At 40.7% G+C, this 22948-nt stretch overlaps 1 protein-coding gene across 5 annotated transcripts in view; it reads left to right on the top strand.

Moving 5' to 3' along the window:
- The window catches only part of LOC105829932 (polyhomeotic-proximal chromatin protein), a 260143-nt gene extending 237885 nt beyond the window's left edge, over positions 1-22258 (top strand). For 2 of the 5 annotated variants that reach the window (XM_036290726.1, XM_036290727.1), the window contains exons 5-10: positions 6676-6830; positions 7109-12145; positions 12320-12484; positions 13976-14123; positions 16537-16840; positions 17986-22258. In XM_036290726.1, coding sequence (XP_036146619.1) covers positions 6676-6830; positions 7109-12145; positions 12320-12484; positions 13976-14123; positions 16537-16840; positions 17986-18226 — 6050 coding nt within the window. In that variant the 3' untranslated portion in view covers positions 18227-22258. The remainder of the gene's footprint in view (positions 1-6675; positions 6831-7108; positions 12146-12319; positions 12485-13975; positions 14124-16536; positions 16841-17985) is intronic. The other 3 variants (XM_036290724.1, XM_036290723.1, XM_036290725.1) reach the window with 3 other exon arrangements.
- Positions 22259-22948: the final 690 nt, after the last annotated feature.

Below are 22948 nucleotides of genomic sequence, written 5' to 3'. Positions count from 1 at the left end.
CAGACACATAATGAGAATGTAGATAGAAAAGGAGTCACGAATGTGTGAACTAAGGATTTCTGTCATGCCAATTGGTGCTCTTTCTCTAACATTTATAATTTGATGGGTACACTTGTTTTGACTTACAACGATGATACATTTCACGGAATAAGCATATTTGTGTCAAACTTCTGAATTTTCTTTCGCGTTGGGCAAAATTGATCTCGCGATCGATCAAAATCAAGGTTCTTCTATCTCCAACATCCGTTTCCATAATATTCCAATAACTTTGACAGATCAAATTCTATGTATTCTCTGTTCCTTCTCTTCCTCTTTCTTTCTCTCACACACACACACACACACACATACACACCCACATTCCTTCACATACACGCTCGTGTGGGCGCGTCGGGGAACTTTCTTTATCGATCCGTCGTATTAACAAAGTTTTCTGTCAAGTCGGACGTCGAACCGGCGCCATAATCGCCGAGACCGTTTATTCACCGTCGCGCGGGAACACGTGCCAACTTTTATTGGAGGAAGACCAAAAGTTTTTCCACCCCGTCAAGTGAGCCGTGATCATTAGGGAAAAAAGTCGACGGTGGAAGAAGGACGACGAAATTGCGGCATTAGCGAAGTCGGTTCACTCACTCCCCCTCCCTCCCCCTCCACCTACTCATTCTTCGCTTCCTCCTCCTCCTCCTCTTCCACCCGTTTCAGAATCGTCCTTTCTTCGCTACGTTGGCATTAAAGCTCGAGAGAAGCGCGCGACGGAGGGCGAAAACGGGGTGCAGGGCAGGACGGAATGATGTATCACCGTAGCCGCCAAACTCTCCACCGAATTTCATTACCAAATCCCATAACCGACGTATCCCATCCCGCCGTCGCTTCTTTTTTCACCCCTGCCTTCCTTTTTCCCTTACTTTCCGCGCCGTTAATTAAGCGGCTGTTGCAGGACGCGACGGACGCGTTCCCGGCGTACCTCTACCTCTACCTGTATTCCAAATTGCGTCGGCTAGAAATTATAATCCGCTTGTAGATTGAAAGCCGAGCGCGGCCGTGTCGGCGACCAACGGTTATTAAACTTTCACCCTGCGCGCGTCGTAACCGCGCGTTTTAATATTATTCGCAGCGGGGCTGGAAACGCTTCGACGTCGAATTACTTGAATACAACGCGGCAGTGATATATTTAGACCGTAAATACGTTATAAAAATATATTAATTTGCATGTTATTAAGTCAAAAAGACTAACGTTGTAAATTTTCATTTGCGATTTCGATGCAGTATAATGTTCATGTGGCGTAATTGCAGTGGCCATATATTTTATAATAATAATAATAGTAATAATAATAATAATAGGACTTTATTGCTTGGTACAAACAGCCATCAATACAATAGAGAAAAGATACAGAGAGTGTACTAGCAACAGGAAGGGCTACAACAAAGAATGTTGTTTTGAAGCCTCCCAGTAATATACATATTATGCAAGAGAGAAACATAAGCAAGCGCTAGAAGTTAAGATAAAATATAATTTTCTTGGAGAAAGCAAGGGACTTAATTTTTGGACTTTATTTCTACATATTTTTAAACCAGTTCACGACTATCAGGAGTTTTCCTCTTCTGAGACAACTTGTATTTAGTTTTCACGTTGGAAATCAAGATGGCTGATTTAATTATTGATTTACTTAACCGAAGATTAGCGAATGAGAATCTCAGCGGACAACGGTATCGTTAAAGGGATATTTACGTGTATGTCAATTTTTATGAAGATTGCTGTATCAGTAACGAAAATTTTGTGGAAGGGGCACCTTTAGAAAAAAAATATTTCGAAAAAAAGACTTAGCATTTTATTTTTAATATTATTTTCATCTATAATATACCTATAATTTAGTTTAAAATCCGAAACTTAAAAAAAAACACGTATAAAAAAAAGAAATAAATTGTTTAAAGTTCTAAACGAGAATATCCTCTTAACACGATGTATTCTGTTGCATATGGACGCGCTCGTGCGCAGCATCGCTCGTCGCGGGGGAGGATAGTACACACACACACACACACACACACACACACACACACACACACATATATATATATATATATAGTTTCGTGCTTGTACATCTGCAAATCTGAGGCTGAAGTTTAACTCGAGTTTACGACCCGTATGCGAGGTAGGATAATACGTATACCGTCGTATACGCGTCGGTGGCGGTGTTTTTATGGGACTTTATAGGATCGTTTTAACATCGACGCGCGCGCTCGCGCCGCGCCGCTTCGATTCCAATTCTCCCGGTGATGTAAAACGACACGCTCTGGATGGCAGGGTTGGCTTTTTCTCTGACTTTTCTCCTCTCTTCGGCGCGCCGTCGGGGGTTGCTCGCATTCGGGCTCACTCTTTGCGCAAATACACACACACACACACACACACATACACACACATACGCACGTGCCTACGACAGGGGAGAAGAACTGGCAAAGGGAATAAGTGGAGAGAGGCTCGAATGAATCTTTATCGTTGAACGTCGAGCTTCAAGTTTTCATAACGCGCTCACTCTCCGCTGGGAGCCGATTTAATTCCCCCCTTTTTCTGATTTTCAGTTTGACTTTGCCGGCTTAAGAGGGTGGGTCTTCGTTTACGTACGACGGATTACACGCACGCGTTGGGAGTAGAAATGATTGAACGTCTGTTTCAGTTTTATCGGTCACGGGAGCGAAATGGAAGTCGCAATTAGTCGAAGCAACTTGCTAACGTTAAAGTTTGCAAAGCATTGTTTTATTAGTTCAAGTTTTCCAATATGTTAATTGCTTTAGTGGTTTCTCACCCATGGATAATGCGAAAGTAACCGACTATTCAATTATTTATATATGCACTAAATTTCTGATAGAGAGCTTTGAGGTCGTTTGCTATGATTTAAAATTATATTATGTCATAAGCTCTCTTTCGATGAGAGAGAGAGACGCTAAGCAAAATGTTAAACGGAACGTTTTCATTTTGCGCGCCGCGAGGTAAAATGTAGTACGGTTGTTCGAGACTTAATCCGGATAATTAAGTGCGACTTCATTAACGCGATTGAAAATGTAAACGCACGCTTAACGAGAATCATCACGCGCCATGCAATCGTTGCATTGATCGTACACAACGCCAGTTGAAATCTAGGGCGCGGTTTACACGATCTTTCGTCACACTCTAAACAATTTTCCCCCGTAAACAGTTTCCCCCGGAGCTCGATCGATCACTTTTGTCCCCGACGTCGACGTAGTACGCGGCAGTTACGGCGACATCCCGAGAGCACCGAGAAGCGATTTTATGGGCGACGAACTCCAATTCACTCCTCCTCCCTCCCCCTCCCCTCCCTCCCCGACGCGACAGCCACTCTCTATCGGGTTTTCGTTGCAGGTGGCAAACTTTAAAATTCCTTCGGCGGATTTTACTGTACGCGAGCTTGTTTGTTTTCGTTGCCCACCGAGGGCAACGGACCGTGTTGTGTAAACAGATTAACATCGCCCGCTCTATTGGGCCCGTATTCTTTCCTGAAGACTTCTGTGTTTACATAGGATGTCCCTGCGAGAAATAATCTTCTGTTAAGGAAGTAAATGTAAGGGGTGAAACGGAGTAAACATCGGCCAAGATGAAAAGGCAAGTCTCGGTTAATGAGAAATCTACAATTTAAGACATTATGTAAATCAAACGGGAAATGAAGGAGCAAGTTTTATTAGTTACCGTACGCAGGATTATAATACGAATTAGTACGATTATATTAAGAAAGAATAAATCTCAGGGCATTTCCTCGACTAAGTGTTCGCCGTGGCTATCTGATCCGGCCATCTAGGCCAATCGGCCGGTTCGTATCTTCTTATCGCTTCTTATCGAGGCGACGATCAATAAAGTCTCGGAGGAAGAGGAAAGAATCCGTTCTCCCTTCGTTGCCTGTGACGACGACGACGATGATGACGAAAACGAGAACGTTACCGCGACCGGGTGCGGCTGATGGGTGGAAGCGGCGGATGGTGGATACCAAGAGGAGAAAGAGCGAAAGAAGCTAGGCTATACCTCCAGTGGGGGTTACTGAGGAGGGGGGGGGAGGACAGTGATGGTAGACGTGGAGTTGATAAGGGTTAATTTCGTACGAGAGGAAAGCGAGAAGAGCACGGTCGCGCGCAGGTGGAGGAGGGGAGTAGGGGAGGCAAGGAGCGGAGGCAGCTTTGCGGTCCAACGACTGCGTCCGGTTGTGATTCTTGCGCCTGCCCCGAGAGTGACGTTCGTTGCCTCGGCGGAGGGTCCTTATTCTTCTCTCTGTTTCTCCCCCGGGCCACCCTTGCATCCACTTCCGTTGGTTGGTCGCGCAAGCGCATTTCGACCCCCGTTCCGCTCAGTCTGCATCAACGCCTTGGCGTAACGTAACGGCGTGATCCTCGGCGGACTTTTACGTCTGCACTGAGGGGAGTCATTTCGCGAGGCTGGAAGCTGTGGGGAGGGGGGGGGGGTAAGCCCGAGAACGTAGATTCGCGACGTAGATGCTCGTCTCCACCGTTGCAGACGTAGTCACAGCGCCGACGATGCCATCGGCGTTCGTTCACGATGACGCTGCGTCAGTGAGACCGATAGAGAGTGGATCCTACCCGCGACTATCTTACGAATGTCACCCTCATAGGTGCGTTTGATTCTAGCTCGAGCGGTACTAAGTGAGAATCCCGGAAGATTTAGAATCTTACCGCTCTAAGCGTGCGTCGTACATTTTATTTGTAATATTATTCAAATGCTTCGAAGTTCCTCGAAATTTGATAAATAAAATTCTGAAAATTTACCTGTATTATGTTTAAATTCCACCTGCTGTGAGTGACGATAATAAATTGCATCATGCACGTATAATTTAATGCAGCAGTCTTAAGAATTCAAAGTTTTTTCAATAGACAAGTATATAATTTTTTTATTAAGACAACGCGCGCGAGAGAACAGATAGACTCCATAAAAATTGAGTTTAAATAAATTTGAGCTCCATAAAGTTGATCGTTTGTCACAGGCAAGCCAGCGGCGAACGTCCCAACGTGCTTAAGTGAGTAAGGTAGCGTTTGGAAACAGCCGCAAACGACGAACTACATCTTCCAATTACTACGTCGCCCTCTTTCACCGGGGTTTAACGGCGAGAACGTTTATTGCTCAAGCCATTGACTGCGAGGCATTCCAAGTAGACGGGGAGACTTTACGCGTTCGCGCGAAAACCCCGGAAGCCACAAAATGGATCCAAAGATTTTACGCAAATCTATCTCGTTCCCTCCTCTTGGAAATCGGGTTAAACTGCCGTCGTCAGGACGGACAAGTTGCCTTACTCCCATCGTAGATTCATTACTATCCCTCTACACCCTCTTTTGCTTTTGCTTCTCGTCGTTTTCGTGCCTCTCCCTCTTCGCCGAGAATTATCCGGCCTCTCTTCCCCGCGTCAATCGGCGCGCAGAATACGGAGAATAATTATCCTCTGTAGGCTTACAGATAAAAGATCCCCTTAGCCCCGTTGAATACCTTATCCCTCCTGCTTTCTAACGCGTCTCGTAAATCACGGTAATTCGGAAGTGTCGATGGCCCCTGCGGCGATTCTTGAATATACGGGTGATAACGTTTCAAAAGCATTATGACTCGAGTTTTAAAATGTTTTAAAGATCTTTAGGAATTAGACATTTCTTCGATATTTGTATTTATGCAGAATTTGTATTAATTTTGTTAACATGTAATATTTATTAATAGCGTGTGTAATAATGCTAATATTATACGATTTTTTTCTGTATCTAACTGCATTTGTTATTATGCAATTTAATATTTATCGAATGGCAATTCTATGATATAAATTTTGTAAAAGTTTAAAGTATATAGTTTTCAGAATTTTTGAGACAAAAATGTCTGCTTTATACTATATTTAGATTAATACACTGATAGTATATCATTTTTTGTTATTACGATTTTTTTTTTAAATTAATTTGCATCGTATTTTTAAAGCAATTTTTGAGCAATTTAAAGCTGTGCAGAAATAAGTGATAAAACATTCAATTTTATACATACATTGATTTTTAATTATATGGCAAATTTAAATTGATTAGATATTATAATAATAAGTTTATCTATATAATTTGAATTATAAATTTGATTATGCTCATGTCTAATGTAACAAGAATAATTCTCATTGTAATAATTATCAATTTTTGTTATATGAACAATATTTAATAGTATGGCTAGTAGGTATGGCTTATAGTATTGTTTTAATTATTTAACAAGTTAATTACGGTAGCTGATTTGGCATTCTATTACGCTTCTTGATCTATTACCGACGATATTTTCATTTCGCGAAGGACATTTTCCGGAATGATAATGAGCCCGAGGGAAAGGCCGACATTTCAAAAAGCACGGGGGAGTTAAAGCACGGAAATGTCGGGCTAAATACGATTTAACCTTGCGGCAGGATTTCAAATGGAACACTTGCTTCATTAAGAAGCTTGGAACGTCGTCTGAATAATAAGCGAGAAAGCCGGCGGCGCGGGATTAGGGCGAATAAGTCGTATTTTAATTTCTACAATGCCGAGAACTTATCGTCTTCCACAATTGCGCTTTGGACGGGAAGATCCTTTGTCGATTCAATTTCAAATAGATGCCGGCGAATCGAAGGTAATTGGATTCTGGTTTATTAAGAGATACTTTATTGGCGTGCGCAGATGGCCTCAGCAAGAAGAAGAAGAGGAAACTAGGAGGCATAGGCGGCATTTATTCCGGTGTCTCGGTCTCGCAACTTCTGGCACAACGGGAGAGAGCTATTGCCGCGGTTGCGGCATCTGGAGTTCAAGGTTCACCGGTGCCTAATGGATCGCAGGTAATTGACTCGTAGTAATTGAATGCTAGTCTCCTTCTTGAACCGGGTGTTGTACTTTTTATTGAATATTTAACACAATATTGAACAATACATAATATCTTCATTATTATGTAATACGTGTAATAGAAAGTATGAAAATTTATATTTTACTTGCTTTTTAATAAATATTTAGTTATGTAATTATAATATAAGCTAGACGTTTTGTAAATTAATACATTATATATTTTTATATATTATCAATTTATTGACGTATTTAAGTATAAATATTTGATTTTTAGGTATGGCCAATTGCGATCCCAAATCTGCAAGTCCAACAGAACGGACAACAAATCTGTCATCAGTCTTTAAATTCGCCTTCGCAGAATCATGACGTGAGCAGTTGTGCAAGAAATCCTCAGCAGAGGCTAAATCAACATAATATGTCTGGCATGCTGATGAGCAATCCGTTGATTATGAATCAGCAGGGTACAAATTTTAATAATATGACTCAACAACAGCAGCAGCTCTTACAACAGCAACATCAACAGCTTATTCTACAGCAGCAACAACAGCAACAACAACAGCTTATTCAGCAGCATATATCGCAGCAACAGCAACAACAACAATCGCAGCAATTGTTACCGCATCAGCAGCAGCTGCAACACATGCAAATTTTACAACAACAACAACAGGAACAACATCAAAATATTGTAGCAAATCAATTAGCGCAACAGCAAGCTCCTCATTATATTAATCAGTTAAATCAGCAATCGTTACATGTAATGCAACAACAGCAGCAGCATTTGAATCAGCAACAGCAGCAGCAGCAGCAGCAGCAGCAGCAACAGCAGCAACAAATGCATTTACAACAAATTCAAAAACACAATATACAACAACAGCAGCAGCATTTAGCTCAAGAAGTAGATCAACAACAGTCGACAAATTACAATACTCAGCATCCTGTTGAGAATTATGTGCATCACATGCAGTCGTCACAAGTGTCGAATCAAACCGCCCTTCATTCGCAGTTGCATCAAATTCACCAACACCAAATGCAATCGCAACAATCGCAACAGAATCAGCACGCTGTGCAATCTCAGCCGACGGATCATTTCCAGATGCAGATTCAGCAGCAGTTACAACAGCAACAACAACAGCAGCAGCAGCAGCAGCATCAACAGCAGATGTCGCAAGTGTGCATTCAGCCGCAATATTCAAACCAACAATTAAACCATCACTCCGTAGACATTATGCAGCAGCAAACTGGTCCTGCCGTTATGACCAATATGAACGCTATTGACATTCAAAATAGGCATAATCGAGCACCGTCAGTTGATGAAGATCTAAATACGAAACAGTTACAACAGCAACAGCAACAACAGCAGCAGCAGCAGCAACAGCAACAGCTTTTATTACACAATCATGCGATGCAGCGACATCATGTAGTTCAAAATGGCGTACCGAATAATCCTCACGAGAATGTTCAACGGATGTACGCTCAGAATCAAGTACAATATTCGGCAAGAAATTTCGATCCCGCAAAGGGAACGAATACGGATGCCAAAATGGGACATCAACAGCAATTTTTGTCTAATCATACGGGACGAAGCCCGAACGCCAGTCATGCTGTCGAGGTGCAGCAGTCTGGTATGGGACCAAACGGGCAACCCGGTAATATGCATTTCAACAACAGAACACCGCCGTGGCAACAAAATCGTGCTGCAGTTGCTTCTCATCAACCGTCCGTCGTCACGGTACAGAACATTACCTGCAATTCGTTTGACCGTGTACCACCACTTCATCATCACATTCCACAACCTTCCAATTGGACAGATGAGGCCGCACGGAAAAAACCGAAACCGAATAAAGTAATAGTGAAGAAACAGCGGCAGCATGGAGTGGCGGAGTTATCGAGAACGAACAACGGATTAGAACATTCGACACCGAGTCCAGTAGATGAATTTGGCGAGAACAATCAGCAAAATAATGGTCAGATAGGTTCGACTTTCAACAGCGGTCCTTCGTTCCTAGAGGATCCCAGTGGGTACCTCGCTCAGCAAACGGCGCTGCTGAATAGCACGATATCGAGACAGACCGGTGTCAGTAGTTCTCAAGTGGGCATGTTGAACAATAATTCGAAAGCATCGTCTCAGACCAATCACGGCATGCATGTGCCTAATTCCTATATTTCTCAACCAAAGCCTTCCTCTATCGCCAGTCCCACGAGTACCTCGTCATTCACTTCCGTAAAAAATCACGCGACCTCGCCGGTTGTTGTACATAGCAGTATGACACCGACATCAAGCAGCGGTACGGATTCCGAGAGCAGCCCATGTCAGGGCTGCGTTACTAGCGCTGATACACAGTCCTACATGCAGGATCAATATAAGCAGCAGATGCAGCGACAGTACCTGATGCATACGGATCAGCGCGAAGATCCTGTTACGTCGTCGACATTCGGCGAGCGATATCAAACGAATAATCAATCACAAGCTGATTCCAGACCAATACAAGGCGGTACTGTGAGCACCAGTCATGGATCTCCTATTGGCACGAATAGTCCAGCTAATTCGGATACACCAGCAGCCTCAACGCCTGGAATTTCGCAACCGGCAACTCCACAAAGTCTTATCTCGTCGCAACCGGCGACGCCACATAGTTATTCACAACCACCGACGCCTCATTCACACGTATCGGGCCAAATGTCATCGCAAACACCAACTCCACAAATGCAACAGCAACTGTCACAATCTTTGATCAGTGCTAGCATCCAAGAACAAAGATCGGAAACTCCTAGTTCTGGTACGATGAGTTCTAATGGTATTCCACCTAGTACTTCGCCATCACAGACATCCTCTTCTACGTCGGATAATTTAATATCACAAGTAAAACGGCAAATATCCAGGCAAAATTCTCTAGATGGCTATCAACCTCATCCACACACTGTAAATACTGTCTCCAGGATACCTATGAATACTTTTGGTGGATCATCGTCTGTGATAACAACAATGGCGAGTGGTCACACAGTTAGCAGTAACACGATTACGTCTGTGTTAGCTGGAAGAGCGAACACGGCCACCGTTTCAATAAACACACCATCTGCGATACCGAATCCTGCTATACCGAATCTTCTGCCGAACAAGCCACAACATCAGCCACAGTCTACAGCGTTAACAAATATGCCGGGTACTCCAGTTACAACTCATTCCTCTATTCCGCTTAGTCAATCCTCGGCGATGAGCGTGTCTAAGTCGCCTCTTGAAATGGTTCAGAGTGTTGTTAGTAGCATACAAGTACCTCAAACAAGCACAAACTCGTCATTGCAACAGCAAACACAACAGCAGCAGCAGCAGCAACAGCAGCATCAACAGCAGCAGCAACAGCAACAACAGCAACATCAACCGCAACAACATCATCCTCAAGCTAACGTTCAAGTTCACAATGTCCTCACTTCAGGCGGTATATTGAAACATCCTGCCGGATCGACGCTACCGCCTGGTCATATTTTGGTATCCAGTGGCGGTCAACTCATAATGGCGAGTACTGGATCTGCTATTAACGGCGTGATGGCACCTCCTCCACCGAAAATCATCTCTAACGCTAATTCTATGCCACCGTTATCAGTGTCACCGATGGTTACCAGCGTGACCGGAGCTGTCAGTCAAGTAATTCCTGCAGTAGGTGTAGCTCAGCAAGTGATAGGGCAACCAACGGTACTTGTGAATACAATTCAGACTCCCGTGTTGATTCAACCTGGTGTAATGACGATGGATAGCATTAGCCAGAACGTGCAGATACCACATCTGACAGTTGCTACCGGTAACGTTATACAAAACACTCAGTCCATCATTGATGCAAATCAGGACGTATCCAGGACGGTCAATGCCAATCAAGGCATGACCGTGAATCGACAACCGGCACTATTGTCGCCAGAGTCGGCAATGACCAAGAAAAAGGCATATAAGAAACGAAAAGCAAATCCACAAACCGTGGCGTCGATGTTACACATTGCTTCGTCCCAACAGAACGCCGGTATGTTGATGCAGTCACAATCAAATTTTGCCCAACAAAACTTTCAAACTCAGAGTATAGGCGGACCTATGCTCCAGGCGCTAACCATTGTGCCTGGTAAAGGCGGGGCGCCAGCGCAGCTTGTGATGAACGGTCAGACTGGTGCAGCATCCGCGCAATTTAATGCTCAGCAAATAATCACGAATCCTCAACCAGCTCAGCAGATAAATCTTCTTCAACCGGTGAACTTATTGAACGGCGCAACTGGAATGGTTCAGAATTTCCCAACCATCCAGCAATTTATTGTACCTGGTTTAGGTAGCATGGTAATGTCTGCGGACGGAACGGCCACTTTATTGCAGGACACGGGCAACATTGGGATGCAACTTCAGATACAGAACGTCAATGGCCAGAATGTCTTGACACCGGTACAAAGCCACGGCAGCATATTCAATCCGAGTCAAAGTATATTGGCCGCCGGTCCAGCTGGCATGGTCATAAGGGCGCCGCAAGCGACTGGTGGAAAGATAATTCAGCAACACAGTCCGGGAGCGCAGTTTCTTTCACCGAATAGCGGCCAGTTCCTAGTGAACGGTACCACATCCTTCGGAAATCAACTGAGCCCGATAGTTGCTAATGTCAGTCCGAATCAACAGGTGACATTCAACGCCTCGCAAGTGAGACCGCCAAACATGCAAGGTCAACAGGAGTTCATACAAATGAATGGGCAGACACTTATGGTACCTTGTGCTACCGCACAGAACATCGCCGTCTCTTCGGCATCGAATCAACAGAACACAACCTTCGTTCAACAGAATACAACGATCGTACAGCAGCAGACGACCATGGTTTCAAACAATCAGATACCGAATTTTCAAAACGCAAGTTCTAATGGCGGACAAACTGTCGATCCTTCTTTAAATCTTGATCACAATCAATCATATATCCTGAGTTCCGGTATGATCCAGGGTAAAGCGGCATCATCTTCTCCGAAGAGCGGCGTAAATTCACCGTCGTCCGATCAGAACGTCGAACAACAGCAATATGTACTTGCTAGTAGTAGCACGACCGTCGTGGAAAAAACTGCTCAACAAAACGAACAACACAGCCCCTTGATGGCGAGGCATTCTGTATCGACGCAAACCGCAGGGAATCAAACGAACGTTGCGCAATCGACAATGATGCGGCAAGGATCTCCTCCCGATACGACCACCCACAGTCCAGGAAACAGTCAGAGGTCTAACAGTCCGGCCGTAGACACTACTACACACGGTGCAGCCTCACCAGCACCTCCAATCACTGCTAGACATCATTCATCGTCTACGGTAAAGAATAATTTGTAACAAGAATAGTTAATTAAGATTATTTAAATTATTTAAAAAAGGGAAAATATTTCTAATTTATTATTATTGCAGCGCTTTTAAAACATGTAAGATTCTTACTTCCGACAAAAAAAATTATATTCGTTAATTTCCATGTCATGCATATTTCATTTTCAGCCTATGGTTCATTGCGTATCGAGTAGCGAACCGGATTCAGGCGACACGCAGGTAGCATCAGAGGATTGGAGAATGCAAGGTATCGCTACCAAGGAGATCACGTTGAATCAACCGAGTCTGCACGGAAAGACCTACGTAGAGTCGACGGTGACAACTGGGATCCAGGTTGGTACCCACGTAGAGCAGGTCAACCGTCATCTAACTGTAATAGACATGCACCAGCCGGCCGATACGACACACCCAGAAAACACATACGCTGACTCACAGGAGCATATGGACACATCATCACCAAATCATTCCATTAATTCAGACACAATGGACCACTCTGCCGTGGAAGATCAACTAAGTGTCAGTAAAGAAATGACGGACGTTTCTTATTCGGAGATTGAGGTCAATCCGTTACCAATCATAGGTCACGGTCATTACCAGCCAATCCTTTATCACGGCCAGCACTATGTTCCTAATGCGAATGTTTATCGACAGCAAGCCTTAGTGCCAGATCATGCTCATTACACAATGTCGCCACAAATTAACGACAAATTCGACAACAAATCGTGCATTGATAACAGTCGCGTTGATACCGAAATTGTACGGCACGTTATGGAGCAAGACGAGATCGAGCAAAATTCCGAAGAAAAATCATTGGAACGGCCAAATACTGATGTTTCTTATTGTTCGCAGAATATTGGCTATCCGCAAAAATTTGTTGGCATCGGGCCATCCGATTTGTATCCACATTTGTATAATTATAGGTCTGACCCTAATGGTATTGCTGTTGTTAATTACACATCTAATAAGCAAGCCTACATTAATCCGTATGTTTACAATCAATTCGTATATGCGCAAGAAGACGATGACGCTGAGGAAAGTGATTCGTCATCGGATGAATAGTCGTACCTTTCTTTTCGGTCTATATAAAATTAATTGATTTTGTAAATGAATTGAAACCGATATTAGTGGCATTATTAGGTTGCGATCGGTTTATAATTGATAATATTAAGTTTGTAATTAGTTTGTATTTAATAATTTTTACATCCGCGCTGTGGCGTGAGAGGCGCATACGCTGGTTTATTCGTAGCGTTATTATTTAAATCATTATTGCAATAATGTAATTGTATTATTAATCGTGTGTTGATCGGATTAATCAGGAAATTACTCCTTTTTATAACAACGAAAAAATAAATTTTTGCTAAACAGTATCTTCTGATCAAAGTTATATGATTCCGAATATATACCTGATGAAAAATTACCTTGCAACATAAGCATGCGTAAACAGAGTTTGAGTTTGTCTCTTTTGGTATCATTATCGTTTGCATGTATCAATGATTTAAATTTGTCGCGTGATTCCTGCATTAAAAGCATTGGAGACAAGGATATTATGGCTTTCAAATTTTCCGATTAATCTTGTTTTCTTTTTATTTTATTTATCCGTTTTCGGTTTTTTTTTCTATTTTTCTACATCTAAATTAGAATTTTACAAAAAGCTTTTGTCTCCTATGCTCGGTCGGGAGAAACTGTAAAATTTTTATGGATTGTAAAACGGAATTTACATGAAAGAAACAAAAAAAGACACATCAGCATTGTATGATATACTGAAATGATATTAGCATGCGATTGGTAGGCTTGTGCCTGAGTTGATCGAGTTGTATTTGACAGATCTATACGTCAGAGACGTTGAAGCAAGCCGAAGGTGTGGTGAGCACGGTGAGGTGCGAGGGCAGGGAACATGCCCTCGGCCGCGGAATCAAGCGAAAGCTGGACTCCATCCATTCCATGCATTCTACTCTGCATGAAGACCAAGATGGTCAGTATTGTATGGTACTCTTAGATGTTAATCGTATATCGAGTAGTTCTGCTTAGTAGCAAAAGTATTCTACGAAGAAACTTTGTGATAACGATTGGCAGGAAAAGAAGCAGCTTGGATTTATAGTACGCAAGCTTTCATCACTTTTAATAGAGTAAATTTTAATTTAAATTGGCAAAATTATGTGTGTAAGTAAGTTATTTATTTCATTTAAATATTTAAATAAATAAATTATTTGCTTTACAAGTTAAATATTTTTTCAATAACTATTTTGTAAGAAAGTTTCTTTGCTAGGATATTTATTAGTTGCTATTTGTGACAGCGAGAAACGTGAAGCATCGTTTTGTTGATTTATTTGTACTGATCCATTGACTGACCAAATGAAAAACGATGGTTCCAGTTGCTCTTTGTCATTGAATTATCATATGAATGTTATTATTAAGAGTGCTTTAATTACAACTTTGCCTTCAATAGAATCTGTAATTTAGAAATGTAGATTATAAATTATCGAATCATCGGCATTATTTAACATGGCTTGCGGCTTCAATCGGAAATCATGTATGCTATCATTTTGTCCAATGTGTATTAATAATACATTATTATTAATTTATTATGCTGCTTGTGTGCATGCTTGGTAATCTCATTGCATGATGAAGTGTACGCTTGCCGCATTATAATTGCTTTGGTAATAGCCTTTCTCCGCAATATTCGGGATTTTGCGCACGACCTGGACGCAAGAGTAGGGTAAGAGGAATCGCTTCCCTTTTCATGTCGAGATTTTGAGTCGGAAGAACGCACTATTTTTATGCGAATTGAGCAGTTCTCCTGATCAGTCTATGATATCGACTTGTTCGTTGTAACGTGACATAATTAATCACGTTAACGAGAAGTCGAAGAGAGCAGGTAAGTGACGTCAGTGCTAAAAGAAAAAGAGACCTCTCGTTCATCATGTACGAGTCTCCAATGAGTCGCTTGCGGAAACGAAGAATTATTCTGACATTTGTAAATAATATTTTTGATGGTTCCTTTTTTTTGCGTTTACTAATTGGCTGTCAAGGTTTGTTAATATCATTACCTTCGCAATTACATTCTCATCCGAGTGGCCAAGGGGCTTGAATCACATGTTCATTTCGGAAGGGGTGTGGCTCACTACCGTGTGTTATTTCGACGTTATCTTGTACATATACACCCTCATGTTTTGCGTACAGCATGTGCATATTCCCGAGGATAAAGGTTTTTTTTTCCGAATCGTCCCGCAGTTTCCGATTGGGAAGCGTTTACAGTGAAAATAAACATACATAAATGCGAGATGAGTCAGGTATTAATAATGGAATACATAGTCGGATTACAATACCGCAGAAGATCCAATTGTTCAACTATTTAAACGGGATTATATTCAAAATTGAATAAATTACCACTACACATTCAAAATTGAAAAATTACCATAAACTTTTTTATCCCTGTACCAATGGAATTAGGAGTAATGCATATTAACAGTGCTTATAATCTTACAACTTGAACATTTAGTTTCAATAAATATCTATTTGTTTGAATGATGTGTACACAGATACGTAAAAAGATCTCGCAGATAAATTATGAAGAAGGAAATTATACAATGAATAATATTCACGAAATCATTGCATGTGCTCGAACCATCTGATATTTCATTCTGCCTCTGATCTCGCCTACCACCATTGAATGAAGCTACTAATCATTTTTAACGAGCACACACATGCGAGCAAAAAGCACATTATTACGATACTACTGGATACAAGTAGTTGAATCATCAGTTTCGAACTCTACGATACGCACCATAAACATTCCAGAACGTTTTGCTCTGTTATGCGTTGCACATTTTAATCGAGACCGATACAGATGTAAGAGATGGAAATTACGCGGTATCGTGTGATGTGCGCATATTCACATTCATGTTTCGGACATTGAAAAATTGAGTCATTTGTAAACGATAAAAAATTTCACTGATCGTTTCTGTCTTGGTAAACTTACAAATAATCAGATGCGTGTATTTATAATATACATATGTTATATAGTTTCAAGGTCTTAAAACATTACATTATTTTATTTTCAAAAACGATTTAATATAAAATTAAAAAAATTAATTTTTGCACGTAATAAATAATATATTTATCACATTCATCAAAATAGATGGTTTTGTTAACCACAGGAATTGTGGCAGCAAGAGAAATAATTTATTTTATAATATAAAAGATACTTATATTATTATTATTATTAGATTTGATATTATTAATTATTCCATCTTACAATTTTTACATTTTTTTTATAATCACATGATTCCATGACAATTTCCTATCTAATATATCTGTATCTTTTTTTCGGAGATGGGCTTCCTTTATGTTATCTTTTTTTTTTTTTTCAATTTCGCGGAAATTAGCTGAGAACATAAAGAAATCTGAAAAATACACCGTGCCTTCTTTGGAACCTTCAGTAGCGGAGACAAAGGACGTAGACGACGGAAACCAATGGAAACTGATGGTCGGTGATCTAGTGTGGGGCGCAGCAAGAGGAAGTCCGGCCTGGCCGGGGAAAGTCGAGTCTTTGGGCCCCCCGGGTACTATGACGGTTTGGGTTCGGTGGTACGGGGGCGGGGGCGGTCGCACCCAAGTTGATGTCAAGGCTCTCAAGTCTCTCTCCGAAGGCCTCGAGGCGCATCATCGCGCCCGTAAAAAGTTTCGGAAGTGAGTCAGCCACCCCGACAGGGATGAACTATCGAAAGATGAGAGCCTCTTAGAGAGACGTCTCGTTGCCTTAATAGATAGATCGCGTATTAATGCCAAAATGTATCTAGGGGGAAATAGAACGGGAGATGCTTGAGTATCATTATAAAAAAAAAAAAAAAAACTATTTTTTTCTCTTCTACGTCCGGCATTTGATCCTAAAACTGTGACACAGGCACGTTAACTTATTCTTTTATTTAGCGTTATTAAATGTTATTAAGTGAATTGCACAATGTCGCTTTTTTTCTGGGTACTGCGTAAGATGCACGTGATGTTATATGAATATTAGTTTACGTTTAATTAAATACGATTATATATTTTTTTAAAATGAAATAAATAAAGAGTGATATATAAGTGCTATACGAGATATATGTATATCTTCGTGAATTTAATACAAGACTTTTTATCGCATTATGCGGTGAAAGTGACATACAAGTCCATGAATGCATTTCACTTAATGTAAAGTCAATAATAAGTTTATTCCTAATGGCAATAAATCTCTTTTTTCAAAGAGTTTCTATTGGTGATCGTATAGCATTTATTAGCAAACCAACAGCCAATTAAATCTATCCCGCATAGCTTGTTGCATAACCGCGGTTCAATATTCTCCCTGTTAACTTGCCAAAGGATATTAATACTTTTATGTGCTGGACATTACTATGTTAAGTGGTTTTACTACAATCTCAGCCATCTTTCTTCTCATTCCCCTTTCTTTAGATCTATGTATTATTAAATGTAGCTTTGACTTTATAACACGCGACGATACGTGATCGTGCAGATATAAGTATTAAAAATACGTCGAATCAACTAAAATTCGTCTTAAAGAAAAAAGTATACATATATTTTTCTGTACGCAATTGATTTACGCGGTTTTTGGAGAAAAAAAAAAAAAAACTTCAATTGGTGTCGAGCTATTTATTATCTGACAACTGATTTATTAATGTTTAACAGAACTCATTAGTCGCGATTTATTTGGCTTTCTAGAATGAATGAAACGAATTTTTCTTGTTCTGATCGGGATCGAATCGTACGCGGTAAATCGGACGCTGGTAATTGATCATTTGTACTAACTATACGATTTTCTCGTTCCTCCCCTATTTTTCTAGAAGTCGTAAATTGAATATGCAATTGGAAAACGCGATACAAGAGGCGATGGCGGAACTGGACAAGATGACGGAAGCCTCCAGCGACCAGAAAGATATGAAAAAGTCGCCCAAGGTGACAGCGCTGCCAGCGACCAGCTCAAAGGGTATCAATGGCCCCAGCAGATCAGAGGCCAAGAGATCGTCGAAGAGGGCCGTGGCCGCCGCGGACCATGCCAAAGCCGAACAAAAACAATGTCGGTGATTTATGTCGATCACGGTTGTTCGGCGAGCAACCGCAATCGACGGCACTCGCCTGTCGTAAATCGCAAAGTATCAAAACGATCTTCGCGCAGAAAAACAATTGTAATTAGCCAGCTCTTTCAGTTTAATAAATTATTAATAACAAATCTACATGAATTACACGTCCCATAAATTCACCGATACACTTTCGCTTTTACTTCAGTCGGTAATTATTAAATCACAGTCGCGATCGCATGTGCAGCTGGGTCACGTGGATTCTATTGCGTAACAGATCTGTAACGTGGCGAGCGAAGTCGAATGTATTGGTGCAGAAATACACGATGCTACGATGCTACGTTAATTGCGGCACGAAAGATGTAAAGGCGTCGCGTTTTAGGAAACGCTTTAAACACATACGTAAGTCTCGGTGATCGCTGTGATCTGCTGCATCCGAATAGTCGGGATTCCCTGCAACCATCACGAGGATTTTATCCTCGGGCAAAAATATTGTACAATTTTACCCTCTACGTGTTGTACTAAATTTTCTTGTAGCTTGATACGCTTCGGGACGCTTCCGGTAGCGGGGCGTCTCTGATAATAATCAAAAGGCTCGTCTATGATTTTGTTAAATTGAAGGAAGGAACTCCTCTCAATTTCCTGGATGCAGAAGCGACGGCCACGGAGAAAAAAATGTTAAACGCGAATTGTATTACGATACCGGCAGGCGTTTTCCGTAAATTTACCGATGCAAAGCCTAAGCAACCGTAGCATCTGCCGCAACATCTCCAGCGTATTCCGTTTGTAACAATCCAATTTGGAGAAAGAGAACCGCCGGGCGTGTAAAATCGCAAATGTTCAGTAGCGACGTATTAGGAAAAATACTACGGCCGATCCACCAGAAACAGGCCTACAGCATGCATTCTTAGATTATTTGTAACACACATGTATGTAATAATCGCAAGAAGTAATTAGAAAGACGATAGTTTCCCACAGGCGTGTTTTTGAATTGGTAAAGAAGGGGATCACATTTATCATACAGACGAATGATTTGTCACACGATTTATTTTGTCCGACGAACGCTCGTCTATAGATTTTTTTTTTTAACGAGGCTACACACAAAGACGTGGCGTTTGAGCGTTACGCAAAAAACTTTTTACGATAATTCGTATTAGACGATCTCCCGATTACCGCGTGCGGTTTTTACAATTTACACGTGCGATTGGGAGGCATGTACGTTTCCTGAAAATATGCACCCGCCTGCCGTATATTCCGGGGCGAGCGTTAAGCAAACGTGTATAGTTTTAAAAAGATATTTTTGCGAACGAACCTTCATTACACTATCCGTAGAGAATACAAATGCATTTTTTTAGAAGGCTATAAACATACCGTATATGGATCATTGTTTTACTGTGACGACGTCGTGCTACAGGCTCGTTGAACCATTTTAAACTTACACGCGTCCCTCGATCTGTGCGCGATCATTTTCTTAAGCGACGTTCCTCGAACGAGGAAACCTGGGACACGCGACTGAACAATTCACATTTTAGATTATACGGTAGCGAAGCGAATTGGAAAATCGCTGCAAAGTTCGGCGCTCTTAACAAGTAGCAACACGAGCGATTGTTCTTTGATGACGTTTTAAAAGTTTTTTTTTTTGTCAGAACATACAACAAATTTCGAAATTTCTAGATCGTTTTGTAAAATCGTGTAGTGTTAATTAGATAAATTGAAACAAAATTTCGGGATAAGAGGGGTAGGTAAAGTTTGCTATTAGTTTAGAATTTCAAGGAAAGAATAGCTTCATATTCATTTCGTCCGTATAAGAAACTTGGAATTTTTATTTTAACTTGACACCACATCAATTTACCGATTGTATTTTTTTAAAGCACACACACACACACACACACACACACAGGCGTGAAGAACGTTATCATAATTTCAAGAACGATCGCTTACGGCGAACAGCGAATTCGAAGGTGCATTAAAGATCTCGAACTTTCACATCATCGAGATGACTTCGGCGCGTTCGGAAACATATGATAGACAATAAAGAAGATGCAAGTATCAAAAAAAGGATCGCGCAATTGTCGATTTTACGTTTTCCGCGACTAACGATCTGAATTTCTTTGAAGAACGCAATTAATTATTCGCATGTATTTTCTATTCGGTGTTGAGAAATTTCACTACAAATGCACCGACTGCGTAATACTTAATAAACTATACGGGTCCGCGTACAGATTTTTTTAGTGTTATTATTACGGCTGTAAATATGTCAACTATGACGATGAGAAACCATCATAGTAACGAATATAACTCAGTTTTAAGGGAGGCCAACGTAACTAGTTTACGTACGAATAAATAAATTATCGTTCGCAGAAATGCGTATGCGACGAGTCTGTAAGCGAATATTTGCTTCTGAGATTAAAAACGGAGCTACTCTTATATCAAAAGGTAAAACTGCTTGATGTCACCGCGCCGTATATCTTGCGGGAAACCACAGACCATTCACGAAGACGGGTTTTTCCGCAAGCAAAATCTTGTCTACTTGTACGTTTTCTGTCTTTTCGTGAAACGGGAGGAAGTTGCCCGAGTCATATCTTTTTACTTTGTATGCGTGACGCATACATAAGATCTTTGGGGTGGAAGACTACGAGAAAATATTTTTCAACATATTTACGAAGCTTAAATATAGAATATTTACCTTTGCTACATCTTTTCTGTGATTCAAGGTACGTTCTACGCGACCATTTATAAAAACAAGGAGCACAATTGGTTAAATTTTCCCACGTGATTGTGACTTGGGCCACTTTCATCATCCACAAATATCGATATAGAGCGAATTTTACGAACGGTTTTCCCATCAGTGCGCGCCTTTACTTAAGGACAATTATATCAAAGTAAATCAAAAGCTCGCGATATCACATATTACTCGCTAAGTTTCCAAAAAAAAAAAAAAAAAAAAAAAAGATAGAAAGAAATGTTCGACAGAGGAGAATCGCTTCCGTGACACGGTTCGTAGCATTTCATCATGACCAAGCGCGTTGCAACGCAACGTTTCATTTGATGAATGGCGAAAGACACATATCACCGGCCGCGAATGACAATTTTTCGAAATCTGCATGTTTCTCGGTGAAAAATATTATGCGGAAATAAAGAGAAGACGTTTAGGGAGAATTTAGAAAACACGGCGAATGGCTGGCGTCGCTGTACACATACACGCTTATACATGTACATTCACACGCATACACAACGGGACCGTTTAAAGTTAAGACGTTTCTAATTTAATCCGATTTCCTTCGTGTCGAGTGACTCTCGTGGTTGCGTAATCGAGGACCATTCTTACAAAATTCGGCAGTTGTGAGAACTTCCAATTTCTCCACGTAGTAATTTAGTTGACCCTTGCGACGTACAATTTTTAATTTCCCAGCAAAACAGATTTTATACGATGATTTCTAACCAGTGCACATTCGCGAAAGTAAGTCGATTGCGAATCGACCGTCTGTAACGTCCGTACCGTCTAAAGTCTAAAAGTTCGTGGCGTTGTGACTTTTGTAGAAACGGTCCTCGCAATTCGGTGCGCGGGTTTCTTCGCTAGTTCTTTCTCCTCTGGGATCGATGTGAACCAGTTTGCCGAGAGCACTTTCTCCTCGTCCTCTCGGACGTGCAATGCGAGAATGGCCGTAGTTTAAAAACCAGTGAAAAAAACTTACCTCAGTGACATATACGCAAGAATCAAACGTCTTTAAAAAAGAATCGAGAATATATACTGTAGTGCCGATGTCCTTTGTATATTTTCCATGATATTGTAAATAGATATACATATATATATATAAATATATATATACACGCCTTATTGATAATCACGCCGTGCGATAAACGGTCGACAGGCATGATTGTTTAATGCTAAATGCGAAATGTCGGCGGACGGTATCTCAAATTTAGGTACTCGAGCCGTCGAGCGAACGATGTTATCGGACGTGTGCGTAACAATGCATCTCCATCAACAGCGAAAATTGTGGCTTCTAATTATTTGACACGTCGTAACGGAAAGTGAGAGGAAATACTTACACATAGGGCTATTTTATAAGAACATTCTTTACGGGTCGTTATGACGTAAGTAGAGTACGTTTAATACACGCCACACGTTTTTATACAACATGAAAGTAAAAAAAGGGGGAAATAGTTCTTAAATCGCGATATATGTTCTGCAACTGTGTCCTGTCTTTAACGCGCTGTTTTCATTCTTACCATTCAATTTCTTCGGGTCGCGAAGAAATTTCACTTCGGTCCAAGGCACCCGCAAAAAAATATCAATTCTACTTCTGCTAGGAAAAAATTATTTCATTTACTGTTTCATTTTTAATAAGTAACAATTATCTTTAACAAAAATATTCTCTCTCTTTCGCTCTTTTTTGATAATTGTCTTAAAATATACTCATCACAAATTTCAGAAAAATTTATTTTTTTTAAGAATATTATAAAATTGTATCAAAAAATCAGCAAATAGAATTTTTGTTTTAGTTTAACATTTTCTTGATTAAAATATTAAATTATTAGGATTTAGAATATATTTTGAGTAAATTTGATACAATGAATTTATGATTAATTCGTGAATATATGAACTTGTGAAATATTTGGAATATTTAAAATAAATTTTTAATATTGGAAGAGAGTAATATTTACTTAAATATACATTTTTCTGTGTATGAAAAAGTTTATTTTTAAGTAAATATAATTTGTTTTA

This window comes from Monomorium pharaonis, chromosome 8 (genome assembly GCF_013373865.1).
Source record: "Monomorium pharaonis isolate MP-MQ-018 chromosome 8, ASM1337386v2, whole genome shotgun sequence".
Classification (NCBI taxonomy): Eukaryota; Metazoa; Arthropoda; class Insecta; order Hymenoptera; family Formicidae; genus Monomorium; species Monomorium pharaonis.
Note: the sequence above shows the minus strand (reverse complement) of the source record. Positions and strands in the feature narration are given on the sequence as shown.